Source organism: Hypanus sabinus, chromosome 11 (assembly GCF_030144855.1).
Source record: "Hypanus sabinus isolate sHypSab1 chromosome 11, sHypSab1.hap1, whole genome shotgun sequence".
NCBI classification, from domain to species: domain Eukaryota; kingdom Metazoa; phylum Chordata; class Chondrichthyes; order Myliobatiformes; family Dasyatidae; genus Hypanus; species Hypanus sabinus.
The window spans coordinates 72,552,693-72,572,058 of record NC_082716.1 but is presented as its reverse complement, the minus strand read 5'-3'; the positions used below and the strand labels follow the sequence as shown (position 1 = coordinate 72,572,058).

Below are 19,366 nucleotides of genomic sequence, written 5' to 3'. Positions count from 1 at the left end.
TGAATGGCACGTTTAATAAGTGTTAATTAAAGCACCCACAATGTGATTAATGATAAGTTATTGTCTCCGGGCTCGTGCTGGGTTTGCTGATTAAGCTGCAGTCTCAGATTGAAAACTGGTATCTGCTTATCTGCTTACCACACAGTAAAAATTTAACCAATTTATATGCAACATTAAACATTTCATTGTTTAACATTGTTATCTTTCATATAACATACATGAGAGAGACTTCTTTATACTAATAGATATGAGAACATGCAGTTGTGGTGCTAAAAGACCACATTGGGGTGACTGAAGCATTTCAGAGGGTAGCATTTGAGATATAGTTTTTGGAATGGCTGTATAAAATGAAATAGGATTTAAGTTTAAAAGGATAGATCACAAGAAGTATATTTGGCAGTGTCTGCTTCCCATGGGCTGAAATCCTCAATTGTACTTGCAAGTTTTATATTATTTTATAAAGCAACCTGTAGCTGTGTATGAGCTTGGAAGATTAGGGAGGTAATAATTGAATATCTAAGCAAAGGGAAATGTCTTTGTATTACACAAGAAGCCAAACATACTGTAATTTGATGATTTTTAATCTCCTTCCCTTGTGTTTTATCTTGCAAAGAAAATGCTCATGACACACTAACTGTTAATACATATCCACAGGTTTTCATTGCCACCAGAAATACAGAGACACAGAATATCAGGAGTCACCATTCAACATGATAATGGCTGGTCACCTTCTTCAGTATTCTTCTGCTCCTGGGTCCTCCCCATAACCATTGATCCAAGAATATATTTCATGATTTGACTTCCACAGGCTTCTGTGGTAGATAATTTGATTCCCAGTACTCTCTGGGTGAAGAAATCTGCACACATTTCAATTCTAAATTATTTTCTCCATACAGGTTATGACACCTGGATCTGAACTGCAGGAACTTCCACCCCAGATATTGTCTGTTGATTCTGTTCAAATTTAAGGTCCAGAATATTAGATCATTCTGGTTCCTGGTTTTACACATGGACAGCTCGTGATGGTAAAACCAGGAACCAGATTGATTATATCCTCAACAACAAAAGATGGAAATCAAATATTCTGAAGTACAGGACATATCCGGCAGCTGACTGTGATACTGACCATCAACTGCCGTTGGCCAAGGTGAAGCTCAGGGTTAGGAACGTAAAATGAACAAAACCACCAGTCAGATATGGTCTCTCAGACGTACCAAACTCTCTCAGCATAGAGGTTTGCAACAGTTTTGAAGCCCTACTGAACTTACAAGAAGTTGACAAACCAGAAAAACTTTGGAACCAATAAGAGATGCATTGACAACAGCAGCAGAGAACACATTCCAAAGCAATGCAAGCACAAAGGCACAGAATAGACCACAAATAAAATGTTGTATGCAGTAGAAAAGAAGAGATTGGTGAAAGGTCAGAGAGGAACAAGTAAGAAATACAAGGAGATGAAGCGTGAAATACAATGATGATGTAGGCTTGACAAAGAGGTATACCTACAACGCGTCTGCTCCAACATGGAAAATGAGGACAACAAAGGCAACAGCAAGATAGTTTATGCTGCAGTAAAAGAACTTACTGGCACCTTCACACCAAGAACTGATACAATCAAAAATGATGAAGGAAAAATTCTGACAGAAGATGCAGATGTGAGGGAAAGGTGGCTCGAGTACACCAAGAAACTCTATGAAAATCACGAGAATGAAAACAGTGACAAAGCCATTGACTGGACAGCACTGGAACATGAACCAGAGCCACTACTGCCAGAAGTAGAAAGAGCAATCGAGAAGATTAAAAGGAATAAAGCACCTGGTCCAGACAACATACCAGCAGAACTACTGAAAGCAACAGGCACCTCAATGGCCCACATCATGCATCGCATTGTCTGCGCCATCTGGAAGACTGGCAAATGGCCAACGGAATGGTGCAATTCTGTCTACATTCCAATTCCCCCAATTCCCAAGAAAGGGGACCTCCTGCAGTGCAGTAATTACAGAAAAATTGCATCGATATCACACGCCAGCAAGGTTCTACTCATAATCATCTCTGAGAGACTAAAGAAATACGTAGATAGAGAAATAGCCCTCGAACAGGCTGGCTTCAGGAGTGGCCAAGGCACCAGGGACCATCTCTTCAACATGCGCCTAATAATGGAGAAAATGAGAGAGGTCAATACCACTCCCTGTACATCTGCTTCATAGACTACTCAAAGGTGTTTGAATGTGTCCAATATAGAAAACTGTGGAGGAGGACAATGATTCAACTGGGCATGGCACCACACCTAGTGGCTCTTCTAGAAACACTGTATGCTACGCAATCCTCCAGCCTTCGGACCACATCTGGCGAGACTGAATCATTCTGCAAAGGGAAAGGAGTCCGCCAAGGCTGCATCCTTTCTCCACACCTTTTTAACATCTACACTGAGATGATCATGAGACTGGCGATTCCAGACAATACTGGCATTAAAATAGGAGGAACAACCATCAGTAACTTGAGATACATAGGTGACACAGCCCTGCTAGCCACACCAGAAGACCTACAAGCACTACTCAATAATGCTGCAAAAGTCTCTGCTGAATTTGGATTGCTGGTAAATGGCAAAAAGACCAAAGTTATGGTGATAAGCAAAACTGCAATTCAAGCTGACATCTACATCGGAAACGACAAGATCGAACAAGTGTCCTCCTTTATATACTGTGGTGCAGAACTAAATGTCACAAACAAATGCAGCAAGGAAATAAGGCGAAGGCTAACAATGGCACGCACAAGCACTACCAAACTCTGGAACATCTGGAAAGATAGATCTGTGAGCACTGACACCAAGATATGCCTCCTCAAGAGTCTCGTCTGGCCAGTAACCCTATATGGCTGTGAAACATGGACCCTAAAAGCAGCTGATGAAAAGAAGTTGACAGCATTTGAGATGTGGACATACAGAGGGATCCTCGGGGTATCATACATTGAAAGGAGATCCAACAATTTCATCCTAGGAAAGATTGGCACAAATCCAATACATCTAGAAACCATTATCCAAAGAAAACTTTGCTATTTTGGACACATCTCAAGAACTGATGACACACTGGAATGCACTGTGCTTGAAGACAGAGTAGAAGGAAGCCGTTCCCGAGGCAGACAGAGAACAACCTGGATCGACATCAAGAAGTGGACCAACCTCACCGCCAGAGATGCAAGAGGTTTGACTGCCAACAAAATGCAGTGGAAATGGCCTTCGAGGCTCTGGCAGAGTATGGCACATGATGATCATTATAATAAGGTCCAGAAAACTCCATTATACTCCCTCCATAGCAGAAACATCCTTCCTCAGACAAGGAGACCAAAACTGCACACCATAGTTAAAATGTGGTCTCATAAAGATTGCACACAGTTACTGCAAGGCACTGTTGTTCCCATACTCTAATCCTTTTGCAGTGAAGGTCAACATACCATTTTTTAAAGAGATTGCTATACAAGGACACCCACATCCTGATTGGGAAGTGGATGTTTGACAATCACCATTCAAATAACAATCCTGACTTTTAGCTCTAACATGGATGACTTCATATTCACATAGAACTGCATTCACCATGCATTCTCCCATTCACCCAACAATTTAAAATAATATTTGAATCCCCTTTGTATTCTGCTCACAGTTCACAGTACCCTGTAGAATCATTTTGGCTGCAAATATGGAACTGTTATATTAAATTCTCTCATGCATATCACTGGCTTACTTACAAATAACTAGGATTCCAAACCCTGATCCCTCTAATTGCCCATTAATCACAGTCTGGCAGATAAATGTTTATTCCTCCTTAACCTCAATCTAAGTCAGTATATTACCCCGTTCTAAATGTTTTCACTTTCACACCAACCTCTTTTGTTGGATTTTATCAAAAGCCTTCTGAAAGTTCACATATATCACATCCATTTGCTCTCCTTTGCCTATCACACTGCAAAAAAAAAAGTTAACCTGGAAGCAACTTTGTGTTTGACTGTTTATGGAGAGGGCTACTGTAAACTTTTCCCCCCTAGTGGGTCTTCTAGTTGCACTATTTGGCTCTCTTCTGTCTCACCCCATTTGAACACAATCCATTTTACAAAAAAAAGCAGTATTACTCAGTTAAAAGCGATTTTTGAAAGTAATGATGTGCCTTTGCACCTACTACTTGCTGTATAAAGACAAGATATAGGAGCAGAATTAGGCTATTTGGCCCTTCAAATCTGTTCCACCATTCGATCATGGCTGATTTATTTTCCCAGTCCTGCCTTACCCCCGTAACCTTTTCTAATCAATAATCTATCAAACTCCACTTTAAATATACCCAATGACTTCTGTGGCAATGAATTCCACAGATTCACCACCCTCTGGCCCTAGACTCTCACACTATTGGAAAAATCATCTCCACCTCCACTCTAAGCCTTTCAATATTCCATAGGTTTCAATGAGATTCTTCCCCCCACCCCATCATTCTTCAGTGAGTACAGGTCCAGAGCCATCAAATGCTCATATATTAAACTTTTCATTCCCAGGATCATTCTTATAAACCACCACAGGACCCTCTTCAATGTCATTTTATCTTTTCTTAGATAAGGGGGCAAAATATCTTCACAATGCTCCAAGTGCCAATGCCTTAGGTAATGGAATATTCAGCTTTGGATGCAGCAACCTATCGCAGTGCATCCTTTACATACAGCAAAAACAAACACTTCTAACCCAAGCCCTGTTTCTTTGCTTTTTGACCAGTAATACAGGAGCATTTCTGATTTATTTTCTTTTTCAACATATTCAAACAGCCTGCCACCAATCTAAGCTACTCAAAATTATCTGAGGTTTAAAACAAACTGATCTCCCGTGAACTTTTCAGGTGGGTCGGTAGTGTTGTGGTTAGCTTAATGCTATTACAGTGCCAGTAACCTGGGCTCATTTCTTTCTGGACTGTAAGGAGTTTGTACATTCTCATTGTGATGGCATAGGTTTCCTCTGGGTGTTCTGGTTTCCACCCACATTCCAAAGATGGTTAGGTTAATGTGGTTAACCGAAACATAGGTTAATGTGGTGAAATTGGGCGGTATAGGCTTCTTGGGACAGAAGAGCCCATTACTGTGCTCTCTGTCTAAATAAAACAAAACTACAGAGCACATTTTTACTAACTGTATTGAAGCTCAGTGGAGACTTGGGTGATTATCTGTAAGGAGCCCCCATGGACAGTTTTACATCTCTACTTTAAACTATTAACCACAATATATTCATACAGCCAGGAAAAAAGACACCAGTACAAGACATATCTAATTATAATACTGGATATAATATTGCAATATTTATTTTCTTTGAGACAATAAAAGGCAAGCATTGCAAACTGTACAAAAACTATTAACAAATTTTGTTAATTTACAATTTATTGGAATAACTCCATCCTCATTGTTTTCAGACTGAAGATGGACAATAACATTTCACCATGAGTGTCATGCATACAAAGGTTGCTTACACAACCGAACTATATTTCTCCAACTTTGGCAAATATACAAGCAGTATAAGTTGGAAAAGTTGAAGTTTTTTTGCATACATTTATATCAATATATCTAGCATTAAAATCAACTTTTTCCCCTATTTAAGATCTTAAAGAGAAATTCCAAGCGTATCCATGACCAACTGAATTGCTTTTAAAGGATCCACAACTTCTTTCACGTTGTCTCTCCTCAAGACCCAGTCTGGTTTTAATCTGTGAAACAGAGAAGTATATAAGTTTAGCCATGTCCTACAGGACGAATTAAAGGAAACTGAAATAGGCAAGGTAGGGGAATACCAGCAATGAACAAATGCAAAGAGAATAAATGGATGCTTACTTAGAAACTGCTCTTGTTCGCACTGGAGTGGCTGGAATATATAAACTACCATTGAGAGGAGCTTGCATCCGTTGTTTAACATTTATTCGGTCCGCATCCATTTTATGTTTCCTCGCTGTCAGTTTATAAACATTTCTGATTCGATCCACTGCTTTTGGCAAGCTACGGACCTCCTGGAAGCAAAAACTGCCGTTACATAATGTTACATTTATCAAATAATATTTCCCATTGTTTTGGGGGACTACTGGGGGAAAAAGAAATGAGCAGAAATTAATCCTGACCTTGTAATTATCAACAAGTTTATTCTTTGCTACTTCTACTTATTCAACAAAATCAAAAGATAGCAGACAGAATTGTTACTCTTTTACACTGCATTCTGAGAGTAATGTGAGGTATTATATGTTATTAAATCATTTTAGATGTGACAACCAAGTTCTTCATCTAGTTGTTATAAAAAAAACATTTTTTTCACCAGTTCAAGATCTGCCATGATGCGATACCCATCTAGATAATGTCAGGCAAAAATATTTCTTTCAACCATTGGAAACATCCTTCCAATGCATCGTAAGGAGCATGTGAAGACCAAGGACATAAATCAACACCATCCAAAATTGCGATAACTATTTGCAACAATCTTTTACGATTAACCATAAACATGCCAAGATTTCTGGCACTAAGCCAATGATTTTGGACAAAAAACAAATTCTTGGATCTCAGTGTCCTCACAGACCCAGAATATTTGTTTTCTAGACTGCATTCTGAAACTTATCCAAACAGGAACCTTGCCACTTGTGCTATAGCCTTTTTTGACCACCAGTTCATCGCAAGTTCAGTGAAACACAATGAAATATTAACTTGAAGACAAAATTTACTCCCAGCGTTGCCAAGGAAGTTTTTTAGGAAAACGTTGCCGATAAGCAGAATGAAAGCTACCTTTAAGTTTTCTAAGGTTGATTTGCCATGAAAATGAAGCTCACAACCATGTAAAGCAAGAATGCCTCAACTTGACTTCAATGTTAGGTCAAAAAAAAAGTTCAGTAGTGTGGAAGAAGATAATTGACGATGTTTAACTCTAATATTAAGCAAAAACAACATCTGCTTGGATTGGGCATCTTGAGGTAGACTAGCCTGCCGAGGACTGCCCACATGCAGGATTAGTTATTGAATGTACTGAAGTTTAACTGGCTCCATGTCCAGACATTACTGCATTCAACATGGAAAAATAAGGACAAAAAAAGAAGAAATGGACAGTCACTACATTCACCATGGTCAACAAATGTTCACTTACAGCCTATTCTTTGGATACAATTGCCTATCGTGCTTGTTTAGGTATCTGTCAAAAGTGGGAAACCAAATGGTAATATAAACATCTTATTTATACTGGAATATAAAAAGGCCATACAGTACCTAACAGGAAACTTTAAAAAATTAAAATTAAAAACATAAACACATATACTTACAAAAGCATTCTTTGAGTCTTGCGAGAGAATTGCCAGTAAACAGCAAACTTTTGTAAAAATGCTGCCACATTTGTCAGAAGTCTTATCACCAGCTTTCCCTCTATACATATACAATAGCTCAAGCAAGGTATCAATGGAATTCTCCACTTCATAAACCACTGAGGCTGTCTTTTCATACTGAAGATCATAAAAAATATTCATAATTAAAATTAAAGATTGAAAATCTATCATCCAAACAGAAGGAAAACTGAGAACAATCAACCGCTTAACAAATTTGATTGACTACAATATACTTTACAACAACAATCATAAATTTTTTCTGAAAAAAATTTATACTTGCATGGAAGAGAAAAGAGCAGATTATGTGATGATATAATGGATCTCAGAAAACACACTTGCAAGTAGCAAAAAGGGTGTAAAAAATGCTAACACACCCTGTTAAGATGGCTCCCCTTCTCCTAGAAATAAGGCAATCTACAGTTGATGGGAGTACAACTAAACAAAAAAATGGTAAACACATCAACTTGTGTTCAAAACTTCCCACTGATCTTGAAACAGACATCTTCCCAAGACCGTGTGACATGAGGTTTGTTGCAACCTAGTGCAAGTTCCAAGGGATCCCTAGAGCCCAGAAGCTGTTTGCCAAGCTAACCACACACACAAAATGCTGGTGGAACACAGCAGGCCAGGCAGCATCTATAGGGAAAAGCGATGTCGACGTTTCGGGCCGAGACCCTTCGTCAGGATAACTGAAAGGAAAGATAGTAAGAGATTTGAAAGTAGTGGGAGGAGGGGAAAAGGTGAAATGATAGGAGAAGACCGGAGGGGGTGGGATGAAGTTAAGAGCTGGAAAGGTGATTGGCGAAAGTGATTCAGTGCTGGAGAAGGGAAAGGATCATGGGATGGGAGGCCTCAGGAGAAGGGGGCGGGGGGGAGAGGAGCAGCAGAGGGAGATGGAGAATAGGCAGAGTGATGGGCGGAGAGAGAGAAAAAAACAAAACAACTAAATATATCAGGGATGGGGTAAGAAGGGGAGGAGAGGCATTAACAGAAATTAGAGAAGTCAATGTTCATGCCATCAGGTTGGAGGCTACCCAGCCGGTATATAAGGTGTTGTTCCTCCAACCTGAGTTTGGATTCATTTTGACAGTAGAGGAGGCCATGGATAGACATATCAGAATGGGAATGGGACATGGAATTAAAATGTGTGGCCATTGGGAGATCCTGCTTTCTCTGGCGGACTGAGCGCAGGTGTTCAGCAAAACGGTCTCCCAGTCTGCGTCGGATCTCACCAATATATAAAAGGCCACACCGGGAGCACCGGACGCAGTATACCACACCAGCCGACTCATAGGTGAAGTGTCGCCTCACCTGGATGGACTGTCTGGGGCCCTGAATGGTGGTGAGGGAGGAAGTGTAAGGGCAGGTGTAGCACTTATTCCATTTACAAGAATAAGTGCCAGGAGGGAGATCGGTGGGAAGGGATGGGGGGGGGGGGGGGGGGGAAACGAGTGGACAAGGGAATCCTGTAGGGAGCGATCCCTGCGGAAAACAGAAAGGGGGGGGGGGGAGGGAAAGATGTGCTGGGTAGTGGGATCCCATTGGAGGTGGCGGAAGTTACGAAGAATTATACGTTGGACCTGGAGGCTGGTGGGGTGGTGGGGAGGACAAGGGGAACCCTATCCCGAGTGGGGTCGTGGGCAGATGGGGTGAGGGCAGATGTGCGGGAAATGGGAGAGATGCATTTGAGTGCAGAGTTGATAGTGGAAGAAGGGAACTCCCTTTGTTTAAAAAAGGAAGACACCTCCTTCGTCCTGGAATGAAAAGCCTCATCCTGAGAGCAGATGCGACAGAGACGGAGGAATTGTGAGAAGGGGATAGCCTTTTTGCAAGAGACAGAGTGGGAAGAGGAATAGTCCAGGTAGCTGTGAGAGTTTGTAGGCTTATAGTAGATATCAGTAGATAAGCCATCTCCAGAGATGGAGACAGAAAGATCAAGAAAGGGGAGGGAGGTGTTGGAAATGGACCAGGTAAATTTGAGGGCAGGGTGAAAGTTGGAGGCAAAGTGAATGAAGTCAACGAGCTCAGCATGTGTGCAGGAGGCAGAGCCAATGCAGTCATTGACGTAGCGAAGGAAAAGAGGGGGACAGATACCCGTATAGACTTGGAACATGGACTGTTCCACAAAGCAAACAAAAAGGCAGACATAACTGGGACACATACGGGTGCCCATGGCTACACCCTGGGTTTGGAGGAAGTGGGAGGAGCCAAAGGAGAAATTATTGAGATTAAGAACTAATTCTGCTAGATGGAGGAGAGTGGTGGTAGAGGAGAATTGGTTAGGTCTGGAATCCAAAAAGAAGCGAAGAGCTTTGAGACCGTCCCGGTGGGGGATGGAGGTATATAGGGACTGGACATCCATGGTCCCTTCTGCAGCTCTGTATCACTTTCGCCAATCACCTTTCCAGCTCTTAGTTTCACCCCACCCCCTCCAGTCTTCTCCTGTCATTTTGCATTTCCCCCTCCCCCCACTACTTCCAAATCTCTTAGTATCTCTCCTTTCAGTTAGTCCTGATGAAGGGTCTCGGCCCGAAATGTCGACAGTGCTTCTCCCTATAGATGCTGCCTGGCCTGCTGTGTTCCACCAGCATTTTGTGCATGTTGTTTGAATTTCCAGCACCTGCAGATTTCCTCGTGTTTGCTCTTTAAGCAACTAACCACAGTAGGAATTCACAGACAGAAATCAGGAAGTAAATTGCAAATGCTAAATATTAGAACATAAAGGAAATTAATGTAGCTGAAATACAAAGAAATTAATAATTACATTTAAAATCAATTACAGTTGAAAATATTGATACAAGGATATTAAAACAATCATACTTAAATCACTCTTATTACAGAAGTGAAAATCCCCAAGTTTCATAATAATGATAGGAACACTAAGAGCAAACATGAGGAAATCTGCAGATGCTGGAAATTCAAACAACAACACACACAAAATGCTGGTGGAACACAGCAGGCCAGGCAGCATCTATAGGGAGAAGCGCTGTTGACATTTTGGGCCGAGACCCTTCATCAGGAACAGTAAGGCTTTATTTCGGTAAATGAATTGTCCAGCCACGAATTGACTTCATACGGGAGGTGAAAGATGGCAGATGTAGTTCAAATATACTCAGTGGAAAGAGTTTTTTTTGGTAATATTTGGGTGGAAAGGATACAAGTATTACGGGATAATGGAAGTACAAGTGTAGAATGCCTGATTTAATACAAATGGAAATATGCTTCACTCAGTTTTCTAACACTCAAAATTTTCTTGCCTTACATGTCCAAGTTACTGTAGACTAATTGAAAAGATTGATAAAACTAATAACTCTGTACACCAAACATGATAATTAAAATGTTGAACTAAATAAGAATACTTATTTTAGCATTTCCCCTGAGCACATTAATTAATATAGGTCAATTTAAGAAATAGGTAAACAAAAACAAGGCACTTGACTGCCTGTCTGACTGTTAAATTATTTCAGTACACGGGACAGTTAAAAATATTAGTGTATCCAAAGGTGCAGTTAATATGCAAGTTAAATATACTCCTTCACATCCATAAAACTAACACAGGCTACAGAACTTACATCAAGCACTTAGATGTCAGTAAAGCCATTCTAAAGTCAGTTAAGATTTTAAAGATTTAATGAACTAGGCAAAGTTTCTAACATATTGTTCTGATAAAGCCAACGATATGCCACATAAAACAAGAGAAAATCTGCAGATGCAGGAAATCCAAGCAATACACACAAAATGCTGGAGGAACTTGCATCCATAGATGCTGCCTGGCCTGCTGAGTTCCTCCAGCATTGTGAATCTGCCATATAAATAGCCATTACCAAAAGAAAAATTTTATACCGATGTCAAATTATAAAAATCAATTGCATAAAGAATCAAACTGCCTGTGAGAAACAGATAAAAGTACTTTAACCAGCAATTGTGGAAGACTTCGTACAGTACCTTAGAAAGATTGAGGAGAACTTGAATTGCACTTTTAATGACATCCATACAAGGCACACTGCGGTTACAACTTCTGATCAAAGTGAAAATAATAGGTGTTGCTCCACTTTGAGCAAGATTTTCACAACAAATAGCAGATAGCCTAGTTGCAACTTCTAAAATAAAATTAATGGTAAAACCAGTCAAAATTTTTAAGACACGAAATAGCAGAAATATATTTTTTTTTTAAAGAATAAGCAACTTTAATTAATTTCCATTTGATATTATTTTTAAACATAGCAGAACATCAATATGGACTTGAGAAAAAAAAAGTCTATTTGTTTCATTAGATTCCTTTCTTATGCATCTTCCGACTTCCAAGTTCTAGGTATTGGACCCCACACAATACTTTAAATTCTAGAGGGTATACTTTTATGGTGAGTGGGGAAATACTGAAAATGAGAAACAAAGCATTATGTAAGTAGGATGAACTACAAATGTATAGTGGATTGCGATTAACTGGGCCATCGGTTAATTCCAGCCTTGCCTATATTTGTGACCCTGCTTAAAGAATAAACTTTAAGTGAAAAAATAGCCAGGATTCCTTTTGTTTATGAGGATCATTATTCCGCTAATTGGGACAGGGGATTGTGGCTGAACAGTTTTTAAATAGCGTCATCTACAGTGCCTTTTATCACTAACATTTGGCAAGAAGTAAGACAATTCAGAATTGCTTTGCTCACAGTGGTTTCAAACATTCAAGCTTGGAGATGCAAGCAACAGCCAGAAGTGAAAATGAAACCACTTCAGCAAGTTAGAAACTATGATAATTTGAAGGTATCCACAATCACGTTGAATGTTGCAACGAAAATGAAGATTTGGAGGCTGCAAGCAAAGGCTTTGTATGAAGGCAGTCCATTGTCTGCACTGACTTTTGTTGATTTACAGTCAATTAAACTAACATAGCAGCATACACTGGATAAATTCCAGTCGATGACTGTCAGGAACCAATACAGTTATATAGTATTGGCAGTTTTCCGATTTGTTCTGTATTTCATTTAAATACATAATTTGTCACAGTTAAATGGTAGTTCTTTTTAATACCTTTTTAACTATTTCTATGAAATTTCGGCTAATTGGGGCAGCTGGACGAAGTGTATGGGTCCCAATTAACTGGAATGCTCTGCATTTGGAAACTGCTATAGATCAATAAATAGTGATTGCTTTTGACAATTTTGGCTACTACCACTACCTTGATAGAACATGCATCAGATCAAAGGGATCAAAACATTACAGAAAAGTGGCCACAACATTAAAGAGAGCTTGCAAAGATCTTAGATCTGAATTGGAAGCAAGAAATGCAGTAGTATCTGTAGAGTTCAGTATAGAGAGCACTGGAAAATTCACTTTTTTTTTCAAAAAGGCTTGGAGCAATTGGACTAAAAAAAATGGAGTAATTGAATATTTAAGTACAGATAATGGTAATGAAAACAAACTAGCATAACAAATCTGTCTGAACTGCTAAAAATGGTACTTACGAAATAATCTAAAAATCAAAATTGGTTTAAAACTCTAGACTTCTAGTTTTTTTTGGAAGATAAATGAACAAAAAGACACAGTAAAGAATAATGAACAGTTTACATTCTTGCAATTGAGATTTTCACCCAAAGTGGATTATGAATATGCTTGCATAATTATGATTAGTTAAATATCTCATCCAGCAAATAAGGTGAAATAAAAATAAGAAGCATAAATGCAAAAAATAAGGACCGAAGCATAAAGATAATCAATTTATTAGCTTCATCTGAACACAGAAATGGACTCCATATAAGCACATTTCAATCCCACAAATATCAGAGGTAAAATCACAATGATTTTGTTCTCTTGTTATCCAGAGGCTTAATGAGCAGATTTAAATCACAGCAGGGCAACTGAGAAAATGATTTTATAATTCTTCAGTATGAAAGCTGAAACAAGTTGCATTTACTTAATAGCAGATAATGCTTCAGATGTAGCAACGATAACTAGGAGGGTTAAGATGCGTTACTGAAGGTTTGAAAATAACTACGCAAGAGTAAGAGGAGTCAGAGCTAGAAGTGTGTTTGAACAGAATCATACATGGGAAAACATTGAATAAGAAGCAAATCTTTATGAAGGCATGTTGAACTTTAAATGTTCTTGGAAATTGTTTAATTATTAAAATTTATAAAGATTGTGGATAACAGAAATATACAAACCTAAGTGCTGTAATGCTGCAAGAATATAGGAGAAGTGCTTATATTTAAGAATGTAATCTACAGCTACAGCTGTTCTGTTGCACAATTTCTGATCCTCGTAGCTGTTCTTATTAGCCCGTTGTATACGGTGTCTGACAGCAATGATTTGAGGATTCCTGATTTTCTTACGCAACCAATATCCTTTCCACAAAGCCTGTAAAATTAGACAATATCGACATTTTCTTAAACAAATGGGTGCATAATTATAATAAACATCTAATATCCACCAGGAACACTAAAAAAGTGTAACTAATATTTTGTGCACTACATATTTGAATACAGTAACTATTGGTAAATAATATTCAATTGGTATTTGAAACAACTTTGCAAATTCAATGCAGAAGTATTAAATATACATTTTTCGTTTAAAATATCTGAAACGTCAAGAATTCTCAAAAAACATCAACAACCAACCTGTATTTTGATAATTCCATTGTGAATTTTCTTACTCCGGATTTTATAAAGAAACTTCCTTACAGACTCCTGAATGACAACAGCAGCTTTGTGTCGTCGCATGTACCAGGCTTTCACAATTCGTTGTGCTGCAATGACCTTTCCACGTTCATAAAGATATCTTCTGCGTTGAAGGCAAGTCCGGAACCATCTCTATAATGGAGGATTTATAATAAATGAACCACCCTTTAAAGGACAAATGGACCAGAAAGAAAAACTGACAAACACCACACAAGACTTCAGGGTCAGAGAATCATAACACAGAAATGGGTGCTTTGGCCCACCAAGTCCATGCTGACCTTCAATCTAATTTCTTCCCCCCCCCCACCCTAAATTATATCTCTCACCCACACACACAGGGGCTAATTTGTTGCAGCCAATTAACTTACCAACTGGCACACCTTTGGGATACTGGGGGCAGAAACCAGAGCACCTGATCTCTGAAGCAGTCACAGGAAGAAAATACAAACTGCATACAGTCATCACCAGAGGTCAGGATTGAGCCTGTGATCACACTTCTCTGAAAACAACACATTTTACTATCTTGGTGCAGACAGCACTTCCCTCAATGAACTTGATACGTGAATACGTGAATCAGCCAAATTCACAGAATAGGGGTGCACAAATAATAAACTTGCCCAAATGACTAAGGTGCAGATCTGTGAAGTCCTTGTTCTTAGAATATTTCTATATGGTACAGATTTACACTGCTGCCAAGAAAGACAACTTATGAGCTTTCAACTTTGGTGCAGTGGTAAACATGTGTTCTCTGAAAGTAAGATGACGAATGCTGGATGCTTCACTAGGACAGACAACTTTCGTGGTCCTGTTATGGGCATAGGATGAAAGACATCAATAACAAACAATCTGCTGCAGATTCCAGCATTTGTATACTCTGTTTCTCCATGTAAGATAATTATATCTGCAAGGAAATACTCAAAAGATTTTGGTTCAACTATGAATTTTGTTGGGACACCAAAGTTAGTAAAAAAAAAAAGCCTAGAATAGTGATTATGACAAGTGCTAACTCTAGGTAATAAGAGAAAAAAACACTGACAGCAGTTTGGAGTGTGTCATCACAGGTGGCAGTTTCACAAGTCTACAGTGGACAATACTAAACAGCCCCAAAAATGCCAATGAACTACAGACTAGCTTTTATTTTTAAAGCCAATGACATTTTCTGTTCTGGCAGACTCCATTTCACATTTGCACATTTAGCCACCAATGGAAATGATACACCTAAGTTTGAAAATTATGTAGATATCAACTTGCATGGATCAAAGAATGGCAAAATATCACATAAAATACTCATTTCATCAGAACTTACATAGTCTCACGTAGCCAAACAACCACAAGTCAATCGATTATGGGTTTCAAGCACAATTTGTGCTCCAATCTTAGGCAGAAGTTCTGAGAATGCTGGTAGTTTCATCTCTCAATTATGTTAAAAAAAAAAGGCTCCAGTAAGTCAAAAATAAAAGACTTGGGGGTAAAAATTTGTCTTAATGGGGATTTCAATACATCAAATGCAGAGAATGGAGCAGAACCAGGGATTGATATTCCTGCACTTGTTTGGCAATTCAAATATCCTGACCAATATTATCTGGTCATGCATCAGGACAGATTTTTCCATTGTCCAGCAATTACCTATTTTATATTTTTGCTGTGGGTGGTAGGCTGCCACAATTATTGCAGTGACTTAGGAGGAATTCATCAGGTTTTATCTTCTTTTGAACATTTGTTGAGACATTATGTCTTTATGAAAGTTTTGTTTTTCAGCATTGATTAAAATTGTTAAAAATCTTTTAAAGCAAATAGTATATTCACTCCTCCAATCAACATTTAGAGAATATTTTAATATCAGCCCCTTATCATACAACAAAAACCAGATTAGTTATTCTATTAATGTGTTAAATTTTAGGTTTTAAGGGAAACATTTTCAAAATTTTGAGCAGCCAGATGAAGTTCCCAATTTCCGTTATTTATTACCTGGATATAAATGACTGAATTGATCTTCTCTTTTGCATGTTTAAGAGCCAAGTAGCCCCTGTATGCTTTCTGAATCTTAACAGCACAGAGATTGTGATAGGCCGCAGCAGCAAAACGAAGGTTCCTTTCTGACCGTTTTTTCTCTGCAAGCTACGTGAAAATCAAAATAGCAGAAAAGAGTTAATGTCGCTTTACAACAGTAAGGTACAGTTTCATGGCATTCCATACAAATGGCATGACCAAAAAAAAATCACATTTTTAGATCTGAACTCTAAATGAAGGACTAGTTACAGTTTTGAAAAACCTGATACATCATTAACATACTTATACAACAAAATATTTGATTTTTCCAAACTTCTTAAAATGTGGTGCCTGCTTTTCCTTTTCCTAATTTTATTGCTAGGTATCAAACACGTTATTCTCTTTTAAAAAACACTCTTTGATCTCCATGTCCAGGGCAGTGGCAATGGTCATATACAATTACTCCATTCCTAGTAGCTCTGAAGGCAGACAACTACGTTTGTAATTTTGCTGTCAGACTTGACAGATTCTTTCATTAGTGCTGTGAAATCAAATCCACCCATTGGTTTACTTTTCATTTAATATACTTCTCCTCATCTCCAAATGATTTGCATGAGCCAACTGCACAAACTTTAATCTCAGCTCATTTAGTACAAAGCCCTTATCCATGGACTTCCTTAGCTCTAAATTATCTAGTCCAACAAAATCTAAGCTAGCATTCTAAAGTCTATACAAGTTCATTAAATATTCTGCTATCTTGTCTGCACACCACCCTAGTGCTTGCTGATCCACACTGTAAACTATGGTTAAATTTTATTCTGTCATTGTCATTTAAACTTCAGTTGTCAGGTGTTTACTCTTTGAAATTTCCTCTTCAAATTGCTCTATTCTCCTCTAAAGATGCTCACTGAAATTAATCACTGCTGTTTTTGAACTCTGATTTACTATCTCTTCATGGCTCAAGTAAATGTTTGATAAAACACTTCTCAGTGCCTCTGGATGCTTTCCTGAATCAGAGTGATCAGAAAAAATTAGTCTCAGATCATCAAACTCTCATGCTCTTTATAAGACACCTCACTGACGTGAGGTAGAAAAAAAATAACATGGGTTTTGCAGAAACCAAATTTCATCGAAATTGGTTCCAATAAACATTCAAGACACATTGCCTGACCTGCTGAGTTCCTCCAGCATTTTGTGTGCATTAAGGCATCCATTTCAGTGATTATAATCATACCTTTTTACGAACCAACCATCCACGACAAAGAGATTGCAAATGAATTACAGACTTCCTAGTTTTATTATATTTCAGGTGTTCAACTTTAGCGAGATGCCATGCCCGGTATTGTCTCTGTATAAGCACTGCAGCTCTCCTTTGCTGAAGGAACTTCTCTCTTTGGGTGTAAGCTCTAAATGCAAGTTGAATTCGAGAAGCTGCTTCATGTTTCTGCAATTCCAATAAAAGATGATAAGTGCTGGAAGTACATTCATTTGGCAGTACTATTTGTACTAACTAATTAAGCTGTAGAAATGTTGCAAGTGAGCTTTGCAAGCAAACCTAGATTAATCTTTAAAGAAATTAAATTATTGGGTGAGGGAAACAGTTGACATGTGCTCCACTTGAAGCAGACAAAGTTAGAAATATACCATTCAAAGGTGGAGGGGGGAGCAGAGAAAAAATACAGGAAAAGCCTGAGATGGGGTAGAAGTCAGGAAACTCAACAAGTGACTTTAAGACAAAAAGGGACAAGGACCAAAACAGATTATTGACATCCAAAAACAAGCCACTCATTTTTGAATTCCAATTGGTAAACCATTCAAATGGCGGGGGTTCCACAATGTACAGAAGAACGCCTTATACAAATGTATAGTACCCTCACCTCAGACCATCCACGCACGCAGTGTTGGGTGTGATAGTAGAGCTACAATGGTGACACTAGCATCTTATCTTCAGATCATTCTGAATTTTAAGTCCATAATTATCATCTAAATCAACATATTTACCTGTGCATTCTACAACTACTGAGCAACTTGATAGTTCTCTGTTTCATTTTTACCGGGTGCTGCCTGACCTCCTTTCCTGTATTTTCTATTTATTTCACCAGATTTCAAGAGGGACCAATTCACTTTCAAAAAAAAAGGTTACCCTGGTCATTTGTTTCCTGACTTTAAATCCTTTCCAAAAGGCCTGGATTTTGATAGCTCCCATGGCTCTTCTACGATTGGTATGCTCCAGTTTCCTTGCTTCAATAACCATTCTCCATCTGCGCTGAATAACAATTGTGGCAACCTGGATCTTTAGAAACCTACAACCATGAAAAATAAGGATACTAATTTAATCAACATACACTTCACATTCAGAGTACTTACTATTTAAGGACAATTTCATCTAAAGGATATTACTCAAACTATCAACCATATTATTTTCCAGTGGTTGCTTATAGACTCTTCTCCCTTCCTCACACTCTAACACAACTTGCCTTTAGTTCCTGGAAATTTGCCAGTGTACGGGTATTATTCATTAAGTGCTGGTGCAGATGGTAAAGCAGGTTATATTGTAACAAAACAAATGGCATCGTACTAAACTGGTCATATCAGACTCTAACTGCACAAGCAACTTCTAGTAAGTAAGAACAACCTGATGGAGATAACAAAAGAGGTACTTAACTGATCCACTGGCTTCACATGTAATGTTTTCTATGCAAAAAAGACCAGAGGCTGGATCCTCAAACAACTTACCTCTGTAGGAATCCAGGGCTAGTCTTAGAAGCATATTTTTTTTCCAATCAAATTAATAAGCCTGTTGAGTACACATCAAAGGATACAACTAACTGACTTATTGAACCCAATGGATGTTTTGTAATGACTGGATACAGAGTAGGGAAGGAGGCCTTGCTTAGCTTTGGTTGGTTAAAAGCTACTGATATCTATACATAGTTAGATGACAAAGAACACATGCGATTGTGCTTACAGTAGAATGTGAATTGTATGAAGAGTGTGTTTTTTTTTAATTAATATCCTAAACTCTATGACTGGGTGATATCACTGCATATACTTAAATAAGCCTGCATACATTATTAAAAAACAAAAAGCAGTAAATTACTTTTCCTTGAATCGAGGAACTCAAGTTTTGCAGGGATGCACACCAAGACCACTTATTTCTTGCTACCAAAGATTGAAATATACTTGTTCAAAAAATGGGAAACAGAATATTTCAGTCAGTTAGTGAAAAGAGTTTAAAAATTGCAGCATTTTTGGGAAGAGAAATCTTTATTGTCTCAGAATTATTAACCTATGGAAACTTGTTTGCACATATGGGAGAAAAATATTGAAGAA

At 38.4% G+C, this 19,366-nt stretch overlaps 1 protein-coding gene across 1 annotated transcript in view; it reads right to left on the bottom strand.

Moving 5' to 3' along the window:
• Window positions 1–5,310: 5,310 nt before the first annotated feature.
• The window catches only part of aspm (assembly factor for spindle microtubules), a 59,320-nt gene continuing 45,264 nt past the window's right edge, over window positions 5,311–19,366 (bottom strand). Inside the window, exons 21-29 of the mRNA XM_059984710.1 lie at window positions 18,177–18,336; window positions 17,268–17,477; window positions 16,013–16,162; window positions 13,985–14,176; window positions 13,532–13,724; window positions 11,316–11,470; window positions 7,311–7,487; window positions 5,851–6,023; window positions 5,311–5,726 (exon numbers count right to left, since the gene is read on the bottom strand). Coding sequence (XP_059840693.1) covers window positions 5,624–5,726; window positions 5,851–6,023; window positions 7,311–7,487; window positions 11,316–11,470; window positions 13,532–13,724; window positions 13,985–14,176; window positions 16,013–16,162; window positions 17,268–17,477; window positions 18,177–18,336 — 1,513 coding nt within the window. The 3' untranslated portion in view covers window positions 5,311–5,623. The remainder of the gene's footprint in view (window positions 5,727–5,850; window positions 6,024–7,310; window positions 7,488–11,315; window positions 11,471–13,531; window positions 13,725–13,984; window positions 14,177–16,012; window positions 16,163–17,267; window positions 17,478–18,176; window positions 18,337–19,366) is intronic.